Here is a 25,661-nt window from a genome sequence, read left to right as displayed (position 1 = left end):
GGTCTGCTTGTATGCTGTGTTCATGAAACACCCTCCACATGCACGTGAGGAGCATGGCTTCACTGTCGGTTGGAGGCGGGTTTCCTGTTCGCCGGGTTGGCTAACCTACCACATACCCTGGTCTTTCTGCTGTGTAGGGTTATGGGATGAAGTCTCCCTTTATGATGACATTTCTCAGCACTGGACTGTCTGTCCACTTCCCTCTTCCCTGTGTGAGTTTTGAGGCAGTGTTTTTAGTGGCACCCAAATCTGGGCTTTTCCCTTTCTGCTAAGTCCATCGTGAGGCGCCGGGGCTGTTTTTCCTGTTGTTTCTTTGGGCTGGAGTTTTTCCATCCTCAGTTATGAGCCACCTGGGGCTGTGATGTGGTGAGCCTTGCAAACAGCACTGACATCAATGTTTTATGCATTGCTGTCACCCAGTGGAGGTCACCCCGTAGGACGTCACCCCTTATAGTGCCTGTGCCCCCGCACCTTGCTGTCCCTGCCCACTGGCCTCGCGCCTCTCCACACAGAGGATGGCTTTCTTCCTGAAAAGCTTCCTTGAAAGTTTCTATTTAACAGCAGACATCTCTGGCTCTCCACTGTGTGTCTACAGGAGCCAAGGTGTTGGCCATCAAGGCTCTCTGTGTGTGGCTAGAGTGCCCGGTGCAAGTGTCCCTTACTCTCTTCCTAAGGTGACCTCAGATGTGTGCTCATTTGTAAACATGGGCACTCTGGAATTGTGGGAAATGAATAGAAAGAGACTCTGAGACAGCATTTAAAACTGACAGGCTCATGCTTTAATAGACACTGAATCACAAAGGAAGGGCCACGCGCCCGCAGCCTCAATAAAAATATGAAGTTCTTTTTACATGGCAAATTTCATAATATAAAAAGTTTAATGCTGTCTGGAAACTGTGTAATTTACAAAAAAGAGTCCATGTAGGCCAAAGGTGGCTAACAATGCATATAAGGAGAGTGAATGCCAAGTAGGGAGGTGTCCAGGACGGGGACGGGTGAGTGCTGGCGTGGACGGCTCTGAAGGATCCTCTACAAACAGGCCCGGTTCACAAGCCACAATGAGTACAGTCAGTTCCGCTAACAGCCTGTGAGGGGAACCGCACTGTTGCCATGTGCCCGCTTACAAGGTGCTAAGGATCACTGAGGCTGCCGTGTGCATGCGTGCCGCACACTGGGGCAGCTGGACTCTGCGGGCAGAACCTCACCACGGATCAGTGTGGACTTTCTTTTTTTTTCCTAAAGGGAGGAAGGTGAGCCCTGCACACTGGTGCAGAAACAATGTGTAAGTTTTGGTAGGTGATTTTCTTGGGTGTGTTAGGAGTCATTGCTGGTGAAAACTGGGGGCAGCCTACGGCCTTGCTTTGTGGTCCCACCAAGCTCCCAGAAGAAGCTGCAGCTTGTCTGGAGCATGTCTTTGTCTGGTAGAGTGGGGTAGAACATTTAAGAAAAAATTTATTAAAAATTTTTATTTCCTGAGCTTAAGGGAATATCTCTATACTACCAGCAAAGGGGGAACAGAGGCCACTTTTGTAACTTTGACTCATATCTGTTGGCTTTTCCCACACAGGATAAAGAGCCAAGAGCTAGGTAGGAGCCGCCTGCACCAAGTGTGAGCCCTCGAGGCTTTGGCCCAATGGACCAGTCAGTCTCCCCTGCTTCCTTGAATTCTTCCTGGCATTTTTCTGTTGTGTGTACCAGGAGTTGCCAACTTTTATTTAAAAGGCTGGGTAACAGGTGACTTCAGGCTTTGTGAACCAAGAGGCAAAATCAGGACTTCTGTTATATTCCTTAACCATTTTAAAAGGTAAAATCCATCACTGACTTAATGGCCAAAACAAACAAACAGAACTTCAAACTCATTCACCAGCCTTAGCTTGTGGGTCACAGTCGCCAACCCTGACCCGTACAGAACTCTGATCATACAGTCTCATGATTTGAAGTGTCCTCTTTGCCACGTAGCTAAGGACTTCAATTGACTTTATTTCCGCATGCATGGAGTTGCCAAGACTGGCATAATTGACGACTTGGGTCTGCACACCGATCCCGTTATTTTGCCAATTCTGTTTTCCTTCATTGAAACTTACATCTAAGACAAATAAAAAGCATCCCAGGTTCTTATTAGCTCTTCAGCGTCAATCAGAAAAAAAAAAAAAAAAACCGACAGTGTACCTGGGCATACACCAGGGCAGCCTGGGAGTCTTCCTCCATGGCTTGACAACCACACATGGTCTGAGGGCTGGAGGTATTTGCTGATGGCGGGCTGCACCCTGGACAAAGCACAGAGAACCAGGCTCCTGGGCACTTGGGGGTTGGGGAGGAGAAGGCTGAGGTGGTGGCTGAGGAGGGTGGAGCCCAGCCACCCAAGTTTGTGCTGAGGTTGGTTCTTGGTTGCCAAGGACCTGACTTCTTTGCAAGTGGTGTGCACAGTGCTGGGTTTGGTTTTGGCTGCTACATGGCGAGTTAGCTCCCCGATGACCTAAGATAGCACAGGCACGCTGCTTTGCTGCTTCCTGAAGTATTTCTCTCCTAGGGCCGGGGCCAGCTCAGAATGTGACGGCCGCCTTGTTGTGGTTGTCACCGAGGTGGTTGGGTCAAATGCAGAATCCTCTACGACAAAACTCACCGGAGCAACATGGAGTCAGTTTGCAAAACAGTACACGGAGGTGGAGGAGCCGCTATATAGTGAGGTCCTAGCGTGGTGTGTTGGTGCAGGCTGAGGCAGGAGGATTCCTGCAAATCTGAAAGACTAGCTTGGGCTAGAGATCCCACAACCAGAAACAAACCCAAGTCGGAGCCTACTCGAGGTCAGAAGTGCCCTGGGGGTCATGATGCCTGCCAGGCCCCTGGAACCCTGTGGCGATGGTCCTCTCCAGATGACCGCTCTCACAGTGAGGAGGGAAGGAGGGGCCTTAATCTCAGTGCTCATAAGAGTATCCTGACCTGGTGGGGGTGCAGCTCGAGCTGTTGCAGCGGCTGTAAGGGACTGACCTGTGAGTAGCAGCCAGGATGTGGGGCCTGGTGGCCAAGAGAGGAGAGGTCTGCAGGGAGAAGAGAGACTCAGCAAAGCAGCTGATGACATGGCAGGGGTCTGGTCTAGCTAGCCAGGGGACTGGATTTTGTTTTTTTGTTTTCCGTTTTTTTTTTTTTTTCTTTTTTTCTTTTTCCTCTTTCTTATTTTTTTTTTTTTTTAAATAAGGAAATTGAATACTTTCAACCATACCCCCGGGAAAACTTGATTACTACTTATGGATGAATATTCAAAATTTGACATTTAAAATTTCTTGAGCTTTTAAAAATAATAGCTATAAATGCAAAGTCCTGTTGATAATAAAACCAAGTGTTTATCCATGTACAAAAAAGGTCAGTTATGTTTTAAAAGCACAATGTTGTGTTTTAAACCACAATTGCATAGTTCTAAAATGCCTGGACAAAAGTACAGAATTTTTACTTTTTTTTTTTTTTTTTTAAGAAAATTCAAGTTTGGCCAACGTGGGGTCAAAAGGCCCCTGGCCTTGCTCATGGGGAGCAGCTGGGGTGCAAGCTTTCAGCATGAGTTATTGCATTGGGGCTGTGACTTCGGTCTCCACCCAAATGGCTACAATTTAATCACAAAGAATTGGCATTTTACAAACCATAGCTCTCCTTTTGGCTAATGTACTGCGTCAGTGTGGAACTGAACTTAGAACATTACAGATCCCACCAGCACCTGGAAGCCTGACAGGAGCGGTCTGTGCTCCTGAAGGAAAGGTATGCATAGAGACTTGGTAGCAAACCCTGTGCTCTCTCCTCCCACAGGTCCTGGGGCAGGACTCAAGCAGGGCAAAGAGGCAGAGAAGTCACTGCCGTATTCCCATGCAAGGTCTGCTTTTGGTGAATCTGGCCCAGGGGCTACCTGTGAGTACTGTGGTATTTGGTGTGGCAGTGACCTTGCCCGGGGAGCCCACCTGTCCGGGGAAGAGATGGTATCAGTGGCTATGTGGGTGGGTGACCGCACTGGATGAGGGACCCCGAGACTCTGGCTGCAGTGTGCACTGAGTCGGGGGCAAGAGGCGGCTTTAACATTTGGAGGAAGGGAAGAGCCTTCCTGGGGATAGGAACTTGTAACCATTGGCCAAGGGAAGTCTCAGAGGGCGAGTGGCAGCTGTCGTGCTGCGGCCGCCGGGTGTTGTCAGTGTTGCTGTATCCGTGCACCAGTGGCCATTGGTGGGAACTTTGGGTGGCGCCTCGTCACGTGGCTGCACAGACAGCTCCTTCAGTTCCAGCCTGTCTGCCCCACCTTCCTCCTTGCCATGCCGTGGGGACAAGTTCAGCAGGCTGAGGACATCTCTTTTTGATGTCAGGGTTCCCGGTGCACCTCGACATAGTTTCCGGGGGCCCCTGGGGGCCTGGGGTGTGCTCTGCCAGAGCATCTTGAGGCTGTGCACGGCCTGCACCTTCTCATCGGGGGCATCGGCTGGACTGGAGCGAGCAGAGCCAGCTGAAGAGTAGGAGAGTGCAGGAGACGGCGCACTGCATGCAGGGGACGTGTTCCGGGGGGACTTGGAAATGTGAGCGCTGTAAGGAGAGCTGGGGTACTTGAGTCTGAAGAGTGGCGGGTCTGCCGGGGAGACTGGGGTGTCACGGCCAGGTGATGGGTGGCTGCTGCCAGGAGGGCTCAGGCCATCCTTGCCTGACACCTCTGATGTGACAGGGCTGCTCACCTTGGGAAGGGATGAGCTCCTGGCTGGGGGCTGTGGTTTGACAGTGAGTGGTGACAGCTGGCTCCTCTGATGAGACAGGATAGGCTTGCTGAAGGCGCTGGTCTCTGAGGCCCTGAAGACCGTGGTGCTGCTGGGTGCCACCACGCCATCTTCTCGGTCTGGGCTAGCTGGGCCACCACTCCTCTGAAGGCGCTCTACTGCCAGGAGGTGGCTTTTGGTCTCCTCTAGGATCCTCTGGGCCAGCTCCTGGGGGTCCAGCTTTGGGGTGCTGTCCTCCTGGGACTTCACAGTGCTGTCGGTCTCTGTGCTGGACTGGTCCGACTCACCTGTGTCTGAGCTTGCCAGCTTTCCCACTTTCTGAAAGGGTGAGTTTGGGCTGGGGATCAGGGTCATCTTTACGGGGGAGTTGGGAGTGCTGACGCTTCCCTTGGAGTTGACCGAAAGCCTCACCCCACCTGGTGCCTTGACACATGGCTGCTTGGGGTCTGGGGAGAAGCGTGCCTTCCCCTCGCCTTGGTAGGTTGCCAGAGGCTCCATGCTGATGATGGAGAACCCCTCGTATTCTTCTTCTTCCTTGCTGGCCCCACGTCTGGCCTGGGGGGACATCTGGCGCCGTGGCAGGGTGGCTCGTTGCGGGTGGGTGCTCTTGGACCTATCATAGTCCTGTCGTCCTCGGGGACCCCCACCTTCCAAACCCCCCTCTGGCTTGGAGACAAAACTCATGGAGGAAGCAATGGAGCTGAGACTGTAGACAGAGATGGCATCGGAGGCAATGCTGTCTGCCCCAGTGGGCGAGAAAGGAGGGTGCTGGTAGCCCAGGGGCAGAGTGTTGGACACAGACTGTGCCGACGCCAGGGACTCCAGGGAGGACGAGCTGTCCAGGCTGAGGCGCTTGGGGAGCTCGGTGGAATCTAGGTACAGAACATTCAGGCCAGAGAGCAGTTAGGATTTTACAGACTCATCTCCTTCATGAAGCCTCCTAATGTCGGAAGGCAGCGAAGACTTACTACATAAGTACAACCTGAAGTAACTCCAACCTTGTGAACAAGAAGTAAAGACCTTAGGACCTGCCCAGCCAGACACCATGGGCCTCAGCCCCTTCTTGGCGCCTGTCACCTTCCACTCACTGGCACCAACAGTAGTCCTTACTGTTCTTGTGAATGTCACTAGTGAGCTCAGGCCCCAAATCCTGTACTTAGGCTTGTCTTCAGTGCATTCTGTCCTCTGCTTCTGCCCTTTGACCCCACAGTGCCTGGCCATAGGGCACGGAGCTCCTCTTGTCTACGCTGGCCTCTTCCCACACACCCCACTCCTCCCTCAGTGGGCATCTTGGATGTTCTAGCGCACACACGGTGCCCAGGACAGTACTCCACCCCATCCCTGCTGCTGCTTTCCTGATGTCTGTGCGATGCTGCCCGGATCGATCTGCTCTGAAAGCCCAGCGTCCCCTCGAGCCTTCCTGTTAGAGTGCACATTCTTTAGCAGGACCTGTCAGTTCTGCTGCCCACAAACCGTGGCTACCCCCCAGCTGCCAACTTACTATGCCTGGGACGACAGCAGGCCCAGGCATGGTCCCATGGACCTCCTCTTACACTGTGTTCACCTACATGGCCCTGGAGTAGGACAGGCATACCCTGACACCATGCCATGTCCCATTAGCTCCACTGTCCCGTCTTGTCCCCACTTTGCTGTTCCTGAGGCCTTAGTTCCTTTTGTTGGCTTCAGGCAACCTAATGAGCTTGCTGTCTGTACACCCCAGGGTGAAGCTCTCCCCAGAGCAAGGAGCTCTGTGGGCCCCTCCCCTAGAAGACTCTAACACTGACTGCAGATGCATGCTCAACTCTCCTCCAGAGGGACAGGGGAGGGAGGAGCTTACCGAAGAGAGACAGCAGGGACTGGAGAGCAAAGTGGGTGGTGCGCCGACTAGCCTGCTTGCCGGTTTTCAGGATCACTTCCTCTTGGCCCACTTCACATAGGTCAAACCCTAGAGGAACACGGAAGATGCACCATTGGCAGGGGTGCCAGTGAGTATCCAGGTGAGATTTCCCAGTTGACCCTGCCTGCTGATGTGGACTGTTGCCTGACTCCTCTGCAGTCTTCCTGGAGTCAGGCTCTGTGAGACCGGACCCTTGGCCACAGAGCCGTCTGCTCAGACTCTCCAGGGCAAATGTGGCTTCTCTACTCAACACTGGGGCAGGACTTCAGGTCAGCGTCCAGGAAGGAGACCTCTCTGTGCTTGAGGACAAGGTCTGCCTGCATGCCCTCTGTATCTGTTGACTTTGGGGGTCTGAGATGTACTTCTACTAAAGGGAAGGCCACCTTTTGTGCCCGAGGGGCCAGCTCCCCCTCCTATGGGTTTTACTGGGCTTCAGCATGCGCAGAGGGTGTCCGCTTTCCTGAACGAGAAGCTGGCTAATGGGCTGGTGACGCTGCAGGTAAATGACGTCAGCCACGTGAGGGGGGCATCCCTTGAGCCTGGGAGTTCTAAGCCCAGCACCACAGAGGCAGCCAGCAAGCACTGTCTCAGGCACTGTGGCCAGAGACTGTCCCCAGAAGAGACCAGCCAGGCTCCCTACTTGAGACACCACTGGGCCTGCTGGAGACGGGTGGGGAAGGAAAGGGAGCTTACATGAGGTCTCCTTACCTGGCCTGGAGGCCCTGCCCTGCCCTAGGCCTAGTGCTCCCTTCCTGACTCTACCCTGGTTCCGCTCTTGGTCCTTCTGTCCTGACTACTAGCCCCTGAGGTCTGGCCTGGCCACTATCCCTTCCTCCAGCCAGCAGCCCCCTGGACACATGATAAAACTTGTCTGCATTGGTGAAGTCAGGACAGACTAGAGGGGACACTGTGATGGCAGGAAGGGGCTGCAGCATTAGTGTCTTTGGTTGATAATTTCTGCAACACTGGGTTTGACCCAACAGAAAGCAGGAGAAAACTGAAATTAAGTCAGAGGCACTTGGTCCTACCGAGAGCTGCCAGGAATTCATGACACCCTGGGAGCCGCCACAGCTGGACACTGAGGGAGACTGGAATGGGGGCCGAGGCAAAGTCCTGTTCCTTCTCGCAGGCCTGCAGCTGAACCAGCACCTGATGGAGCTGAGGGAGGGACAGAGGTGAGCATAGGCTTGCAGCCCTTTAAGCACCACACCCAAGCCTCATGTCACCTGTCATGTATTGCTGACCTCTCACAACACCTGTAGCCCCACCCTGTGCACACCTACTGCAGCCTTCTATGCACACCTACTGCACCCCCCGTGCACACCTACTGCAGCTCCCTGTCACACCTACTGCAGCCCCCTGTGCACACCTACTCTAGCCCCATGGTCACACCTACTGCAGCTCCCCTTGTACACACCTGCTGCAGCCCCCCTTGTGCACACCTGCTGCAGCCCCCCTGTGCACACCTGCTGCAGCCCCCTGTACACACCTACTGCAGCCCCCCTTGTGCACATCTACTGCAGCCCCCCTTGTGCACACCTACTGCAGCCCCCTGTGCACACCTGCTGCAGCCCCCTGTGCACACCTGCTGCAGCCCCCTGTGCATACCTACTGCAGCCCCCTGTGCACACCTCCTACTGCCCCCTGTGTTGGCCATGGACAGTGTGACAAGGTGCTGTGTGGAGGAGCCTCCTGGGCCTCAGCCTCTGCCTTCCCCAAAGCACAGGAGAGGCTGTGGGAGCCAGGGAGGGCAGCTGGGACAGGCTGCCTCCGTTTTGCTTACATGGCCTAAAGGTGGGCCATCTTTAGGGTTTTGCACTAGATGGGGAAGATTTGAACTCTGTTTTGTGACCACAATGCTCATGGAACAGTTGGTGTAACCCACGCGGGTGTCAGGTGAGCTCTGCTTCTGGGGTAGGGGTGTTCTGCCTGTGTTCATCACTGGTTCTGCCTCTGCTGCTCTGGTGGAACTTGAGAGGTCAAATCAGGACAGAGTGGAACAGGAAAGGGGTCGCCAGAGCAGAGGAGGGGACAAGCCCTGCCCAGAGCTTCGTGCCAGCATTCATGTGCACGGCCAGAGAGCTCAGAGCTGCGGGTACTGGGGTGGGTGGGCAAGGTGCTCACCTGACAGCAGCTGCTAATCAAAGTACTTACCATTCCCACCATATTTTTAACAGCCTTCATGAAGCCAGCAGAGTATAAAGAAAGGAAAGAGAGAGAGAGAGAGAGAGAGAGAGAGAGAGAGAGAGAGAGAGAGAGAGAGTTTAGATTCAAGCATAGCAGTTATGCACACAAGCTAATCGCTGCCTTAAGAGGTGCTGCACCAGCCTGGCTCTGACTGGAGAGGAGAGAGAGGCAGTTGGGGGGGGGCGGCATAGGAGATGAGCACAGGAGATGCCTTGGCCAGCGTCCAGTCATCCTGGGGCCCACAGTGAACAGATCCAAAGTCCCTTTGTTCCATGAAAGCAAGAGACAAAGAGCTGGCACTCTGAGGCTCTTGGCCTTGCCCGCAGTGTCGGGGTACAAGTCCCTCATTCTTGTCTGGAGAACACAGAACTGTGTTCTGGATGTTTAACATGCAACGTTCTAGAAATGTCCTCTGATGCTGTTCGGTGAGCAGATGAGGTGAGCTAATTATAAAACCAGTGGGAACTCAAGGAAGCCTGCTCACTGGCTGGTTCTGTGTCCCAGTGATGGTGCCAACAGTCCCAGGGCAGAGGAGTGTCCAGGAGTTGCTGAGGGTAACCATACGTCACATGGCTGAGACTGGTCGCTATACCTCAGCACCATGCACTACGGTGCCAAGTTATACCCTTCAGGATGACCAGGGAGACTACTCTGCTTCCTTCAAGAGTGCCATCCAGAGCCCCTTCCCCAACACCTGCACACCTAGATGGACTCTGGATTCTCAGCAGCCAGAAGGGAAGTCGGGGAGACAGAAGCTGCTGGGAACAACAGGGCTGCTTGGAGCTCAGAGTCAGAATTCAAACCCCTAAATTCCACCCACATTTCCTCAAAGCTCTCTCTTCTCTAAAAGGGCTTAGCCCTCGGAGGCTGGCCCAACACTGTGATACTGGTCAGTTAGCTGGGAGAGCTGGGGGAGGTGTCAGGGCACAAGGAGAAGTGAATAGAAAGTTCTGGAGACACCTGCATCAGCCAGAGGCAGGGCTGTGAGCCCTAAGAACCTGTCTGTCTGTAGACTTTGCCTATTCAGAGATGCCATCCTAGCCCTTCTTTCTCTTCACAGAGGCAGGGAAGCCACACTCCACATTCCTGACAGGCCCGTCTGTCTGTCCAACCCGTACTTAGCACCTGGCTGTACTTACCCGGCTGATGAGCTGCTCCCCCGTCTCTGAGGCCGTGATGAGCTTGCACAGTGCTTGGAGAGCCGGGTTGGGCAGACCTGAGTCGGGACAGAGGAGCAGAAGTCACCTTCCAGGGAAAGAGTCCCAGGTGCTTCAGCACTGAGGGTGGCTAGCTACAGACCGGCCTGGACAGGAACATGCGGCCTCCAGAGAAGAGGGGCCCTGATGCTGTGCTTCATTCTCCCACAGTTGCGGTGCCAGGATAGCCTGACCCAGGTGGTGGTGCGCCTGTGTCACCCTGGTTGCTCTGTGGTTTTGCCAGAAGCATAGCTGCTGGTGACAGGATCTGCCTGGGACCACTCTCATCCCCTAGGATGGGACAAAGCCCGGGGGGGGGGGGAACAGCACACCATCATAGACAGGAAGACTGGGTAAGGTGGGTATCAGCCATTCATCTGTGGCAGTGCCTCTCTGGGACTCTGTCACCTCTGGGGGTGCTTCTAGCTACAGGGCCCAGCATCCTCGTGACGACTCGTGGTCCCCTCTGTGCTGTAGCAGCTCACCCAGGGGCTCAACCAGCAGCTTACCCAGCAGGGCCTGGAGAGTGCTGCTGCATTGCTGCAACCTGTCGCCTGGGTCTGAGGTTGGAAAGAAGACAGCGGCCGGCAGCCCACTGGCAGCAGGGTCCAGCCGGAAGCCCACTGCGGTGAGGAGAGCCTGCCATCCAGGGATGCCACCCACTTTGTTCTCAACGCTCTGCTGAGACGTGTACATGGCGTTGCGCTGTCCATTCTGGATCCGCTGCAGGGACTTCTCCACCTGGTGGGGATGAGGCCGTTAAAGACCCAGGTCAGCCCTGTTCCTCCTCCTGGGGCTTTGAGGGAAGTTGGTGTCATCCTGACTACTGCCACATAGGAAGGCCATTTGACCAGGCTTAGGGACATGATGCCGAGGCCTTATGCATAGGAGAGTGTGACTGCCAGGAGCTGGTCATCAGAGCTGCAGGGCTACAGCAAAGGAGGAGTCTTCCCTTCTGCATGCCACAGAAAACAGCCTCAGGTCAGACCACAGCCTGCCCAGGCCTGCACCCTCGCCACCCTGCCAGTGCCTGCCAGAGCCTCATTTTCTGCACAACTCTCCCAGTGGACACCTGGCTCTGCCCTGAGATGTCACAGGCCCTTGAGGCACACATGTCCCCACAGAGGCGTGCAGACTGTTCAGCATGTCACCTGAAGCGTCTCTTAGAGCACAGCACAAATCAGACATTTGGGGGAAAGAAGTGTCAACCTACTAAGGGTCAGAATTGGCTGCCCCTGGGACAGAGGGGTCTTGGAGGCACATTGCCTCCTGCAGGAGAGACAGGTATTGTTACAAGAGAGGGTGGCAGGGAGCTTGGGGTGTGGCTCTGGCCTTACCACGAGGGAGGAAAGCAGTAAATATACCTGCAGCCGGAGGCCTCGTGAGACCCTGAGAAGGCCGGCTGGGCAGAGCGGGCAGAAGGGCAACTAGGAGAAGTCTGCAGTGCCGTGGGTGTGGTGGGAGACTCGGAAGGGCTCACAGATACTGGGTGATGGAGAAAGCTAATGTCTCGGTATCCTCAGGGCCCAGAGCGCGGCTGCTCACAGCAGCTAGGCTCCGCTAGGCATGGTGAATGCTGACTGCCTACGGTTCAGAACCTCCACACAGACCCTAGCTTCAACAATGATGTACCTTCTCTTCCACCAATGTGCACAGAGAGCCCCAGACCCAGGGTATGGGGCTGAAGGGCCTGGCTTGGGTCGTCTCCATGTGCTAAGATGATTACCCAGCCAAGATGGACTGCCCACCTAAGACCCCAGCCTGTGCCCCCTCCTGCAGCAGGTCTTCTGAAGCTGTGGTGTCTGCTGTAGGCCTGTGAGATGACCACAGCTAACTGTGTGTCCACACTACACGGGCCCAGCCTGGGCCAGGGTTGGGCTGGGAATGATTGGAGACTGCTCTCCATGTTCTCAGCAAAGGGGAAAGACAGGACAAGTTTTGTGTCACCATTTTGTTTTGGGGGTGAGGTAGACTTTTGTAGTCCAGGTCAGCTTTTAACCCCTGATCCCTTTTAGCTGTACCTTCTGAGCGGCTGTCTTAACTGGTAATTTCTAACTGTGCAGGTGTCCTCAGGCCTCACAGGCACTGAGGTTGGCCACAATTGGGCACGATCGGTCCTTTCCTGAATCCAGGGAAAGACTCTGGTAATGAAGTCTGTCGGCTGCTGGGTCTTACTGCTGGCTGGTGGGGGACTCATGCTGCTAACCCCCCCGAGACCCTGAAGTGTCATCTCACCCCCTCTAGGCAGGAAACTGAGCAGGTGGATTTAGCCACCCCTGTCTCATGCTGTCCAGGCTGGTTCTCACTGGCACCTTGCCCAAGTTCCCCAGAAGGTCCCGTCAGCCCTTACCAGGTGCAGCAGCACACGCAGGGCATCCCGTGCCCGCTCCGGGTGCTGCAGGATCTCCGTGAGCGCTTGGCCGATGAGTGACGAGGGGCTGTTCAGCTTGACATCACTTCCTATAAGCGTGAAACCTGAGGAAAGCACAGAAGGCTCCTCAGGGGACAGTGGGAGACAGCAGGGGACAGCACTGCTGCCCTGGCCATTTCCTCCCAACTGTCCAGCAAGAGAGCTGGGTGCTGGTGGGTAGGGGCTGTCCCTGGCCTCTTGGATACCCATACTGCTTGGCCGGCTCTGTGAGCCACAGGAAGGTACTCCAGAGCAGCCTGTGGCCTGGGCAGCCTGAAGCTTCCTTGTCAGAGGCCTTGTGGGAAAGAACTTGGGGCAGAAACTAGCAACCAGAGGGGTAAAAGACATGTTCCTCCAATTCAGAAGGAACAGCCTGAGCTAGGAGGAAAGACCAGGTAGCTAAGCAGCAGGAGCCCATGGTCTCCCTCCTGGAGCCCTTAGCGCCTTTGCCTGCCTAGGTTATCTGTCAAAAGCAACACAACAACCACCACCAAAACAAATGAATGCTGCTTTCAAACAAGCACACTAGCCCAGGAGCCCGCACACAGGCGGGGACCCCCGTGGGAATGACGGGCCAGGCAGAGGGTCTGGTCTCCTACATGGATGCCATGGGGCCTGGACAGGACAGGCGTGGTCTGATGAGGGACCATTCGGTGGCCCAGCCACACCTAAGCCTGTGTTGCTAGGTGGGAGGCAAGGCTACCCTGGAGGAGCCGTGACTCCCACTAGGGGTGCTGGACTGCAGGAGGGCAGGCGACTTCTGCATGGCATACAACCATCTCTATACCTTCCTATGGCCACATCAAGGGTCTCTTTTTCTTTTTTCCTAACACGGGGTTTTGAATAGGGACCCAGTGATGGACAGACGCCGTCCACTCATGCTGAGAGCTGTGGATTCCTCCGAGGGTGAACTGGAAGGCGGTGGCTCTGCCCCCAGGGGCCGAGTATGAGGGCCTTGGCCCCCAGAGCCTGCTTCCCGCCCTCCCACAGCTGCAGAATGAGGCTGTGGGGACCACCCACGCCCACCGGCAGGCTTTTGCTCCCTACCTGCCCAGTTGGAGGGATGTGAGAAGGCCTTGCTGCTCTGCACAGCCTTCATGGCCTCCCCCAGGGAGGCACTGGCCTTCAGGCCATTCAGCAGGGATGAGTAGAAGGCATGAACGAACATCTTGGAAGCTGCGACCGGCACCGGCCACAGAGCCACGAGCACACACTGTGCGCCAGCAGCTAGGAAGGCCCGTGTCAGCGCCACCAAGCCGTCTGCCGTGACTCGGCTGTTGGCCTCCTGGGAAGAGCCGAGCACCACCAGCTTCACAGACAGCCGCAGGTCCAGGAGGTCGGCGGCGGTGAGCAGCAGCTCCCTCAGCGGTGGGCAGTCTGAGATGCTTTCCACGTCACTTGCGTCATCCTGCACCCGCAGCGACTCGGGGATGGTGTAGGGGTGGCCGAAGGCGCTCTTGCTGCTAGCAGGGTTGCCCTCCGTGTTGGGGGTGAGGACTAAGGCTGATAGCTTCCAAGAGACATGGGTAGCAAAGTGGACACACTCAGCCTGGGTCAGGGCACTCGTGACCCTCTCCTTGGTGGCCATACTACCCACAAGGGGCTGGCAGCCCAGAAGCTCTGACACCATGTATGCCTCCTCTTCTGCTGAGGGCATTGGGCCCCATAGCCACCTGTCCATCACTGCTGATGGGAGCTTGGGGTTGCCTATGACAGCTGCCATGGCGGTGGAGCTGGAATACGTGGGTGGGGTCTTCCTCAAGTGACACTGTAAGGAGAGGAGACACTGTCAGCTGGGCATCTGGTGTCCTGGTAACATCACTCACCCTAAGTGTTGAGCATCTGTGTGATCCGGCACAGCCAGTCCCTGCTGCCAGCAGGGTAGAGGCTTCTGTAAGCTGGCAACATCCAATGCCTGAGGTGCTTTGTGAGCCAGGCAATGTCGGGATGCTAGCTCCCTCCCCATCTAGGACCTGGAGTCAGGTTGGCCATTGAGACCTCAGAAGTTTGTTCCTTTCCCTCTGAACTGATTCTGCCTCTTGAGAAAGTTATAATTCAGCAACAAACTAAAAATTAAGATCTTCAAAACCACTGAGGCAGGAACTACCCCATATAAATTATGCCCTGGGCCTGGGCCTGGTTCTGGTTGCTAAGCCCGCTCGCCCTTCAGGCTGCGTGAGAGACTCCAGAGTCTGGCGGTGTGTTACCTTGGAGTGCGGCCCAAGCGAGCGGACGGCAGGCACAGCGATGAGCGTAAAGCGTTCATACAGGTACTCGTTGGAGGCACTGCCCTTCAGGAGGGCAAAGGGGACAAGGTAGAGCTCTCCCTCCAGAACCAGGACCAGCTGCCGGTGCCGGCCCACGGGGCCGCTTGAGTGCATCAAGCCCTGCAGAATAAGAACCAGAGAGGACTTAGCTCCTGGACATGCCACGCTGTACAAGTGTTAACAGGCACGTGCCTGACTCAGAGGGTGAGGCTTTTGTGTGCCTCACTGGGAGATGGACAACCGGTTAGGTAGCAGACAGTCTGTCAAGGTCTGTGAGAGACTGAGGGGGGAGATGAGAGTCACCAGCCTGAAGGAGAATGGCACCCAAAGAGAACAACTACCGCTGGATCCAGGTGTTTTCCCTGGAGGCCAAGGATCAGTGCAGAGGGAGCTGCCCTAGAGGCACAGCCAAGAACAGAGTGGGAGGCCACCAGGACTCAGGAGTACACACAGTGACCCTCTTGGGCAGCAAGGACTCAATGGGAGCCTGGCGAGTCTCCCATTTGATGAGCACAAAGCCAGATACTCAGGATGGAGGATTTGGGGTCATGGTTATCTGTGGTCCAGGAACTAACTGTTGTGATGCTTGGGTCTCAATCCAGCTTCCCCAGGGCCTGGCTCTGGAGGCGCTGTCTCCATTTATGGCTTCTGGGAATGAGAAGGTGTCAGAGAGGCAGCACCTCTCCTGACAGAATTTAGGGTGAGGAGCTAGGGAGGTCTGTGTGCAAAACAGCATGTAGAGACCTGCTTACTCTGCCCAGAAGTGGCCTTTCCAAACGTGAGGCTGTGACTCAGAAGAGGAAAGCCAGCTGTGAAGATGACCCAGTGCCCAGGTGTGGTGATGCATACCCATAATCTCAGTACTCTGGGGGGAGGAGAGAGGGGGATTGTCATGAATTCAGGGCAAGCCTACACTAAAGAGCAGGACTCTGTACCTGAGAAGTGGGAGAGAGGAGAGAGGGAGCCTGTGAGGGAGCCTGTGAGTGAGGCATGTATGGAGTGGAAGCGGTCACTGCCGCTGTCACCGCTGTGGGACTGCAGGCAGAGGGGCGTCTGCCTGTCCTGTGGACCCAGCACGCTTCCTGCCAAGTCAGTGAGGTGGATGGGCTGTGCCCTCAGGAAGCCAGTGTGCTCATTGGACCCAGCTGCCTGCTGCCAGGGGCACCTGGCTGCAGGTGGCAGAAACACTGGCTAACTCAAAGTGACATGTGCCTAGTGGGACGCTCAGGCTCCTCAGCCCCTGGGCCTTGCTGCCTTATATAATCTGGCTAACTTGGAAGAAAGAACTGAAATCACTGGATTACTTGTTTGCTTTCCAGCAGCTCCCCGACAAGAGCTGAATGAGCCCCAGGGGGAGGAAATGTGGTCACCGCTACCCCAGAAACAGCAAGGTGGGGAGAACAGCTCTGCATGGTGGGCAGAGCCCCCGCTGCCCGGTCAGGATCATCCATCCCACTCCACCTCCTGCCAGCCTTTCACTCAAGTGTTCCATACTGCTCCTTGGTGACAGTAGGCTGGATCTGACTTAGCATTTGCTGGTGACACTGTCACCCATCCTGACAGCATAGGACAGTACACTTCCCAGGAAACACATTCAGCCAAAGGCTGGTGCTCCCCCCACAGTGGAATATTCTGTCCCACTTTCTGCAGGCCTAGTTTCCTAGCAACAGGGACCACGGCTAAGTGAAGGCAGTTCGGATAAATCACATGCTAAGCATGAAGGGGCCGGTGGCTCGACACGAAGCATGCATGATTCTGCTGCCACACTCCAGTCCTGATCTGCGGTTTCTGTATGATGTGGAGGAGACTGGCTGTTTCCAGAAGCGGACTGTGACTCCCTACAGGGCTGGCAGCATCAGGCGCCCTCTGGTGGTCTCTGGAGAGGATGGCACGCTTACAGGAGGCCTTGTGCTCTTAGGACAGCACTGAGAGGCCAGGAGCTTCTGGCATTGACTTTGTATGTCTAAGTATGTGCTAAATGTGTAGCTGTAACTGGACTGGAAACCGAATCTCGGTTCGTAGACGTGCTTTCCTTAAACACAGTGAATCCTTCGTCTCTAACACAAACTTTGAGTAGAGTCTTGTCATGTTGCTTAGGGTGGCTGAGAACTCCTGGCTCACACCATCCTGCATCCTGAGTGCTGGGACTGCAGGACAGGTCACAGCCACGGGGTTAGCAGGGGTCTCTCAGCTCTCGGTTTATTTCAAGGCTTTTCACAACTTTAACCAGATGCCCCTTCCCCCTTTTTTGAAGCAGTTGAGATCATGCATTGTGTCAAACCTCTGATTTACAAAGGAATCTTTTTAGATCCCCAGAATCCAAGAAATGGTTTGAATCACAGAGTGAGTCAGAAGCATCGGTCCCTTGCCTGCAGTGGACACAGTCCTGGTAGGTACCTGGTGGTCAGCGTGGAAAGGTGTTTTCTCCTGCCTGTTCTACCTGTTAAAGCTGAAACCACCCTTCCTTGCACCTCTGCAGGAACATGGGGGTGTGTAGACTATGGCTTAGCACAATCTTCCTCTGGGAGTCACAGAAGAGGGAGTGTCTGAAGCACAGCCTCTGGGAGCCTCCTGGCCTCAGCTTCCTCTGCTGACTCCCAGCTCAGCTTAGACTCATCACCAGGTGTTGGTCTCCTAGGGTGAGCAGTGCCTTCACCAGGTACTGTGATAGAGGGGGTTGCCTCAGCCGTGGGTTCTGGCAGGCACGTAGACAGGAAACTTGGCCTGTGTGGACATCATCATTGGGGGCTATTTGGCTTCTGGCTCTTTGAAGCACCCAGTTTGCCACAGGTCGCCACAAAAGCTCAGACCCAATGCAAATGTGCCTCTGACTGAGAGCAGCTCTGTACACTCTCAGGTGCCCATACACACTAGGCCTCATGCCAGCCGCTGAGGGGCATGAAGCTAAGGGATGGTCCTGGCCTTGACTGGAGAGTGAATTAAGTCACAAGGGAGGGAATAAGAAGTAGGCAAGAGCCGAGTCCTGAAATACCATGTTGCTGTGCGGATGACAGAGACCAGGGGACAGGGCTTTAGGATGGAGGCCTTGCTGGGCAGGGGTGGAGCCAGGCAAGCAGAGACCATAGTCACAGTAGTCTTCCTCTCTGCTCTGTCTTCCTCAGCATTGGTGGAGCAGAAGTATAATCGGCTAGGAACAAAGGATGGAGGGGGCTCAAGCAAGTGAAGAATGGGGAGTGGGGAGCACTACCGAGAGTATAGAGGACTGCAGGGAGTGGGGAGCACCACCGTGAGTGCAGAGGACTGCAGGGAGTGGGGAGCACCACCGTGAGTGCAGAGGACTGCAGGGAGTGGGGAGCACTACCGAGAGTATAGAGGACTGCAGGGAGTAGGGAGCAGTGACAGGAGTGGGAAGGACTGCAGGGAGTGGGGGCACTACCGGGAGTAGTGCAGAGGACTGCAGGGAGTGGGGAGCACTACCGAGAGTATAGAGGACTGCAGGGAGTGGGGAGCACTGACAGGAGTGGGAAGGACTGCAGGGAGTGGGGAGCACTGGCAGGAGTGGGAAGGGCTGGAGGGAGTGGGGAGCACCACCGGGAGTGTAGAGGACTGCAGGGAGTGGGGAGCACTGGCAGGAGTGGGAAGGACTACAGGGAATGGGGAGCACCACCGGGAGTGCAGAGGACTGCAGGGAGTGGGGAGCACTGTCGCATATGCAGAGGACTGCTGGTGGCAGTGGGAGGCAGGAGAGAAACACATCTCTTCCTCAATCAGCAAGGCACTGTGAGATGGAGCCCCTATGGCAGTGTGGAGAAGGTAAGAAGCTTCACAGGGTGGAGCATGAAGAAAAAGAAGGGCTTGGCCTTTCTAGGAGAAGGCTTCAGATAGGAAAGGGACCTTGAGGAGGGTCCTGGACACAGCAGTTTCCCCTGCCCAGGTGACAGTCCCTGCCTGCAGCCCCGGTGTTTGTGCCCCTTGCCCTTCATCCCTGTGCTAACCAGACCTGTCCTACAGAGAAAAGACACCAGGAAGGAAAATGTTGTGCCCACGGTCACTTGTCGGGAAAGGGTGCCGGCAGGCAGAACAGTCACCCACAAGTGTCAGGCCAGCTGAACACTGCTGGGGGCCAAGGAGGAGTCCATTCAGGGGATGGAGAAATCATACATGAACTGTGGTCTCTAAGGATGCACAGTGCCCTGCAGGTACTGAGAGAGAGTTGCTGAGGGATGCTCTTGCCTCTGCACACAGAACAACTGCCTTAAGCCGGCCCCTAAACTTTCAGACCCACCAAGGTCCCTGCACCGCCAAAGAGCACTATTTGAATTAAGCAGGGACATGCCAGACAGAGCAAGTTGGGCTACAGTCAGTGTCTTTAGCCCTGGACATGGGTTCTGTGTTTGAGATGCAGGCAAAGAGCAAGGAAGTGACTTGGGTCATAGGGATGATCGTCTGGGATTAGGTAGGTGTGGCTGGCATTCTCTCCTAGCACTGACACTGAGGTCAGATGCATTCAGCCAGTGTAGAGCAAAGCAAAGCACAAGCTCGGACCTGCCAAGCTGCCAGCGAAGAACGTGAGTCCACTGAGTGCTCTAGGGGGACGTGCATGGGCACGGAGCAGAAAATGATGTGTTCCCGTAGCAAGGAGCCTCGTGTCCCAGGAACCACTTACCCCTTCCATAGGCGCGATGAGCAGATCATACAGGGCGCGGAGTGGGGGCTTGGCCAGTGAGTTCTGCCTCCTGGGCAGAGAGGAGGTCCCATCCTTGCTGGGTGACACTGTACCACTGAACAAGCTTGTCATGCTCTGGCAGCTCCTGGGGAGACAGGACCAGGGGGAGTCAGGCCCAGTCTCCATCACTGTCATTGCCCACAGGGCCTCTGCACGCCCTGCCAACTCCAGCTCATGTTTGTCCCCTGCAGGGGGTACAACACTGAGTTTGGTACACAACAGCATGTGTGCATCTCTGTGGTGTCAGCTATGTAATCAAACATCCTAGAGTGCTGGTCCTGCACGGAGCAATTATGCTCTGTCAAGGACAAGGATCAGGAGGGGTCAGTGCGGCAGTCAGGCTGACAAGGAAAATGACATCTGGTAGCAGTGAACTCGCCTTCCAAGACAAGGACCTGCTGGCCAAACCCAGCCAGACCCCAGCAGGGCCCCTCCTTTTCACAGGGGTGCCCTGAGAACTGCTGACTGGAACGTGCTTGCAGAGGGAGCACTCTGTGCGTCTGTCAGGGGCAGTTTTACTAACACAGAGGCATCTTCGACCCCCAGGACCGCCCCCTCCCACGAGTCACACTCTCAAAGGGTGACAAGGACAACAACTGCCGGATTCAGAAAATGTGGTTAAGCACTGCCTGCTAGGCACAGCCGTGGTCTCTGGGGCCCAGAAGAGCAATCACTAAGCTTGCAGGTAAACGGGGAGGAGGCGACAGAACCTGCCTGACTCGACACGGCCAGCTGGTAGCGCTCTCCAAGCCTGCAGAGGGTTAGCAGTGGATGGTTCCCGCTGTACGCTGCAGGAGCTGCACTGGCAGGGCCTTTGAGCCTCCCTGGCTGTGGCCCCCATGGTCTTTGTTCTCCCTCAGGTCTTCCCAGTCCCACATATTTCCAGGGGTTCGGCTGCACGCTTCCAGCTCCTGGGGCGCAGAGGCCTGGGCAGCCACGCCCCTCTACTCAGGAATTATAATTACAAGTGACGGGGTGTGTTACAGCTTTGCTGTCGGAGCCAGTGACGTGCGGATAACCCTGGAGAGACTCCATATCCAGGGACAGCTCACCCCTGAAGGTGAGATGTGCAAATTGTTCTCTGAAGACAGTGCTTCCGCAGTGCATGGCTCCCTTCTGGCTGCACAAGGGAGCTTGGCTCAGGGCTGGCGCGGGACATGCACCTGTCCTCTTCCCATCAGCCCAGGGGCAGGCCGGGTCCAAGGAAGCCCTCAGGGACCCTGTCCGTTCTCTCATCTCTGCAGCTGCCCGGGGCCTGCTTTGTATGCCACGCACTGGACTTGCACTACCACAGAGATCCAGCAGGTGGCGGTAGAGCACTGCCTTGCCATCCATTCCCAGCTCCACTTGGGCTAAGTGACAGCTAAGCCCCAGGTTCCTTAGCTGGCTTCTCTGATGTCTGTGACCCCACCTCTAGAGGAGTGCAGAGCACAGCAGCCTGTGCTGTGTAGGGAGGAGGTGGGGCAGGTGCAGCCCAGGGAGTGTTGTTCACACACATGGTTGGAAGAGGCCGTTAGTGGCTTGGTGTGTTTCAGCCTGGTCCCACCGGACAGACATTGTTGTCGCCTACCACCTTCCACAGAAGCCCGGGATGGCAGTGGACCTGGCGTCTGTACCTCCTGTATACTGTGCCTGACACTTGTCTGGCTCCTCCTGACGCTACTGCTCAGGGGGCAGTGTAAGGGCCCGTTGAGCTTACCTGTGCGTGGGCATGGAGAGATGAGACTACAGGCCTGGGCAGTAGCCTTCTCACCTATCCATGACAGCAACACGCTCAGCCCTTTGCAGAGGCTCTGAAACCCCCACCCCCGCCCCCACCGAGCAAGCCCACAGGGTGTTGACCCTGTGGGTTCACAGGACCCCTCAGGGCTATGTTGGGAGGAGCTGTCCACAGGGCCCAGAGGCTCCTGCTTGTCCTAAGCACACACAGGCGAGCGCTTGCTGGAGCAGTGGAGAAGCACTGGGCTGATGTCTAAGGAAGGCCAGTGGGGTCTGCGAGACTGGAGCGCAGACTTTCCATCTGACAGGTCAGATCCTGTGCTGGCTCCTCATCTAGCTGCGAGGCTCTAGGCTGCCTCTTTCAGGCAGCTGGGTCAGCGGACTCCTTGTAAGCCTGTTAGTTGTGACGGCTATTCCATTGTTGCCTGAGAGCAAGCCAGACGGGCTTTCCTCTGGGGCCAGTTAGAGAAGGTCGGGCAAGCCTTCCAAGTTTCCTTTGAACCGCGCCCTTCACAGCTATGGGAAGGCTCAACAGAGCTCAGGGAAGTGCTGCATAGTGCTGGTCCTTAGAGGCATTAGCTGAACATCATGGACGCCTTCTCTTTGCTGAGGTGGTGCTTGACCACAGAACCCTTCCTTCCCTTCCCCCACCCATCAGTCAAGTGAGTCAGACACACGTAAGTATGTAGTAGTAGTGAGGTAACCGGCACCTCAGGGAGAGAGAAAGAAATCCTAGACCAGATCCAGGCTCTAGAGATGTGCAGCCCAAGGGATGGGGGAGCACACAGACCCCAGGAAAAATGCAAGGGAGCAGGCAGTGACCTCTACACCCAAAGCACCAGGGATTCTGGGAGGAAGAGAGTACTCAGCTAAGGTAGCCTAGGAACAAAGGCTGCATGTGTGTGTGTGTCACGCACGCGTGTGAGCGCACATGTGAGAGCCTACCCAGGAAAGCCCGACTTGGCCACATCTCAGTGCCAGGCAAAGATCTCCAGCCAGTAATGACAGGCCTGGGAATCCTCTGGGATACAGAGGGGACAATGGTGAGAGTGGAAAACATGGCAGGGTGACGCAGAGACCATCTGACTTAGGATGCTGGGAGGGGGTAAGGTGCTTGAGTGGGGGTCTGGAGGCCACCCACTTGCCTCAGGGTGGGGTGACGGATGAACCCCATCTTGCCACCACTCTGTTGGGAGACCCGGGATGATATCTCACCGAGAGCCAGCCACCTTGCAAGGCCCAATTCCAGGATTACATCACATCACTGCTCCCTGTGAACGACGAGTGCTTGGATATGGGGTATGGGGAGCAGAAGGGCCTGCAGGCCCACCTGCACGCTGGTTCCCAGCCTTCCAATGCCACAACCCTTTAATACAGCCCCTCATGTTGTGCTGACCCCCAGCCATACAGTTATTTTCGTTGTTACCTCATAACTGTAATTTTGCTGCTGTTAGGGATCTTGATGTAAGTACCTGTGTTCTCTGATGGTCTTAGGTGACCCCTGTGAGAGGGTCATTTGATCTCCAGAGGGGTTGAGACCCACTGCACTAGTATATCCGGCTGGGACTGGAGTTACCAGGCATGGGCTGTGGGGACCAGAGCTGGGCTTCCGGGGCACTCACTGTCGTCTGCTGCAGCTGGGTGTTGTCACCCCTGGGCCAGGGCATCAGATAGGGAGCTTCAGGGGCTGGTGGGCTGAGCCCACATCCTCAGCCTGATCTTACCTCCCAATCTTCTGTACAGTCTTGAGGGATTAGTATATTGTAGACAAGAAAGTGAATTAAGAAGTAGAGAAGAGACCCTCTTGTCTCCACACACAGCCTCACTCTTGGCTGGCAAGAGTGCCACCAGCTCCGTGATGCTGTCCACATACCAGGAAGCCAGCTGATACTTGCAGAGTGGTCCTTAATTGCCTCACTGAAGGGACAGGGGAGTCTGTGCACATGTTAGGATTGGGGAATGTATCTACTACAATCCAGTGAGGCCTGAATCTAGTTTTGGGCCTGCTGTACTTGGTCACAAGCCAAAATCGTATCCTTGCCACTCAGGTGGAGAAGATGCCAAGCCCAGCCCATCCCACACTTCCTTGCATCTGGCTGTATCCTTATAAGACAGGGGACACCCCCAAGGCCAAGAGGGAGAGGAAGGACTGACTTGGCCCTCAAGCTTTTGGCTTCTTTCCCAAAGTTGCTGGGCCCTGGGAAGGCAAACGCACTGCTGTCACCCTGATAACACAATGAAAGGAAACCAGGCTGCTGCAGACAAGGTATACAGTGCCCACATACAGGGCTGCCAAGCAAGGCTACCCACCCAGTCTGGTCCCTCTGCAGTCCTGGGACAGCCAGCATCCCTCAAAGACAGGAAGTATGAATTCTGACAAAATGTCTAACCTAAGCCACCTTTCGACCCACCCATCTGTTAAGTGACAGGCGACCGGGTCAGGGTGGCTGGATGTGGAGAAGCTCATTTCTGGGCCATTGCTTTCTCCTACCCCGCTGGCTTCTTGGTTCTTTTCAGCCTCCTGAGTTGCAGGCCTGTGAACTACTCAGCTTCTTCCTGAGTCTGGGCAGTTGGCTCAGACCTTGCATGGCAGCAGAATATCCCTGGACTCCATCATATCAAAACCAGGAAAGTGGAGAGCCTGCTCCGCCTCTGTTTGAACTTGGTACCAAGGCGATTCACCAGGCTTGCTTCTACAGCTACCTGACAAAACCTGAGCTCCGTGTCCCATGGAAGGAGCACGGGGACACATGCTGCAGGGAGCACCTCATGTGTAGGGGCAAGTGCCATACCTGTGCAGGAGGTTGTTGTGGCGCACCATCCTCAGGAAGCCTGTGGGGTCGGTTACAGAGTTGAGCTGCTTGTTCATCTCCTCCAACTGCTGCTCCATGATGTCCCCAGCTTCGCTTTCTGTCTCACTGCTGGCACAGGCCCTGTGGGAAACCAGAGAACAGCTGTCGGAAAAAGACCACATTACTGTGGAGTCAGCCTCCTGACACCAGGGCCCCACTGCCTTCCACATTGTGGCTCACTTGTGCCTGTAGCATCTACACAGCTATGAACCGTACAGGTGGAACAGTGTTTGAACAGTGTGTGCCCAGCATTTAGCACATTCCTGGAGGAGCAGGCACTCTGTTCAGGCTGTGTCGCAGTGGGCCAACCCCCAGTGCAGGTGTATTCCAGTCCATTCTAGACACATTTGCTGATCACCTATACTGTACCAAGCATGGTGCTAGTCCAAGATGGGGAGACAGACTCATGGGTGGTTTTGATGGACAGTACCAGCTTCTTGGGCCCCTTCCCCGGGTGGGGCATGAGTATGTGACCAGTTTTGAATTCATATCTCCCCCATGACAAATTTTAATGGAAACCTCATGGAACATTCTAAGTAAACAAATGTCCAGAAGAGCTCTGATTTACAAATACAACGACTAGGGGCTTGCTTCACGTCCATGCTGTATGCTGTGCAGGGAGATAAAGAGGACCACAATGACACCCACATCACCATCCCACCATCCCCGCCTATGGCCTCCTGGACCCAGACTCAGCATCAGGCCCACGTCACATTCACATCTGGAAATGTCCAGAGCCTGCGTCTCTATGTGATTCACCGTTTCTGGAGTCTTAATGACAGCGTAGTCTTGTGTTCCTGACCCAGCAAACTGAAAAGGTAGAATAAATCCTACTTGACCCAGTACTGAGAGTAAGAACATTACACAGGGTGGTGGTGCCTGCAATCTCCACTCTTGGGAGGCTGAGGCAGGAAAACCATGAGTTCAAGGCCTGCTTCAACCTGCTAAGACCCTATGTAAAAAGTTTCCTTCCATCGAGCAACTTGGGTGTACCAGATCCTTAGCTGGGGCTGGCCTGGCTGAACAAAGACAGCTTCTGCCCTGGAGAGGCTCAGAGATAGCGTGGTATCATGGAATCTGTTACACAGGAATAGCACACTGTACTACTATGTTCCATAGTGAACCCTGCAAGAGCAGCAGGGGTGGGGGGGGGGTGCCAGCAAGCATGCAGGAATCCACCACAGACGCTGCACAGAGAGCTGTCAGCACAGCCTGGGCCTGGTCTTGGTCACTCTTCTAATGGCTGCAGTGGAAGAGGCAGAGGGACCACTGAGAGGCAGAACTAGTTGCAGCTTGGTATGGGAGGTAGTGAAGCTTCAGGGTGGGTGAGGCCAGGAGCAGTGGAAGAGAAGGCCCTGGTCATCTATGCCTGGGGCACCAAGGCCGGCCTCCATTTCCCCTGCAGAGCGTACTTTCTGGCCTGTCTGCCACGCTCTGGCCCTGCTCTTCGGCCTTGGCCACCACACTTTCTCTTTCTTCTTTGTGACTCTCTACACCTTTCTAGCTTGGTTTCTTACCCTGGCCTTCTGTACTCGCGGGTCCCCAAAGGGTGGAGAGGGCTCTATTCTTGCTTCAGCCCCCTGCCTGTACCGTGGGGTTAGCAGAGGTCGATGCTTCTGAGCTATGGAGGACAGAGGGCAGAGGCCACGGCACAAGCTGGCATCCTGGTGAGGGCCAGGAAAGGATCAGAGGACAGCACAGACTCCA

General features: G+C 55.4%; 1 protein-coding gene across 3 annotated transcripts in view; it reads right to left on the bottom strand.

The window, feature by feature from the left end:
- Positions 1–756: 756 nt before the first annotated feature.
- The window catches only part of Ttc28 (tetratricopeptide repeat domain 28), a 433,061-nt gene continuing 408,156 nt past the window's right edge, over positions 757–25,661 (bottom strand). For 2 of the 3 annotated variants that reach the window (XM_076922383.1, XM_076922385.1), the window contains 11 exons: positions 23,895–24,035; positions 19,324–19,468; positions 14,637–14,816; positions 13,477–14,197; positions 12,370–12,494; positions 10,529–10,760; positions 9,963–10,039; positions 8,791–8,814; positions 7,665–7,794; positions 6,577–6,684; positions 757–5,611 (listed from right to left, as the gene is read on the bottom strand). In XM_076922383.1, coding sequence (XP_076778498.1) covers positions 4,056–5,611; positions 6,577–6,684; positions 7,665–7,794; positions 8,791–8,814; positions 9,963–10,039; positions 10,529–10,760; positions 12,370–12,494; positions 13,477–14,197; positions 14,637–14,816; positions 19,324–19,468; positions 23,895–24,035 — 3,439 coding nt within the window. In that variant the 3' untranslated portion in view covers positions 757–4,055. The remainder of the gene's footprint in view (positions 5,612–6,576; positions 6,685–7,664; positions 7,795–8,790; positions 8,815–9,962; positions 10,040–10,528; positions 10,761–12,369; positions 12,495–13,476; positions 14,198–14,636; positions 14,817–19,323; positions 19,469–23,894; positions 24,036–25,661) is intronic. The other variant, XM_076922384.1, reaches the window with a different exon arrangement.

Source organism: Arvicanthis niloticus, chromosome 24 (assembly GCF_011762505.2).
Source record: "Arvicanthis niloticus isolate mArvNil1 chromosome 24, mArvNil1.pat.X, whole genome shotgun sequence".
In the NCBI taxonomy this organism is placed as follows: Eukaryota; Metazoa; Chordata; class Mammalia; order Rodentia; family Muridae; genus Arvicanthis; species Arvicanthis niloticus.
This window is presented reverse-complemented; position numbering and strand designations above follow the sequence as displayed.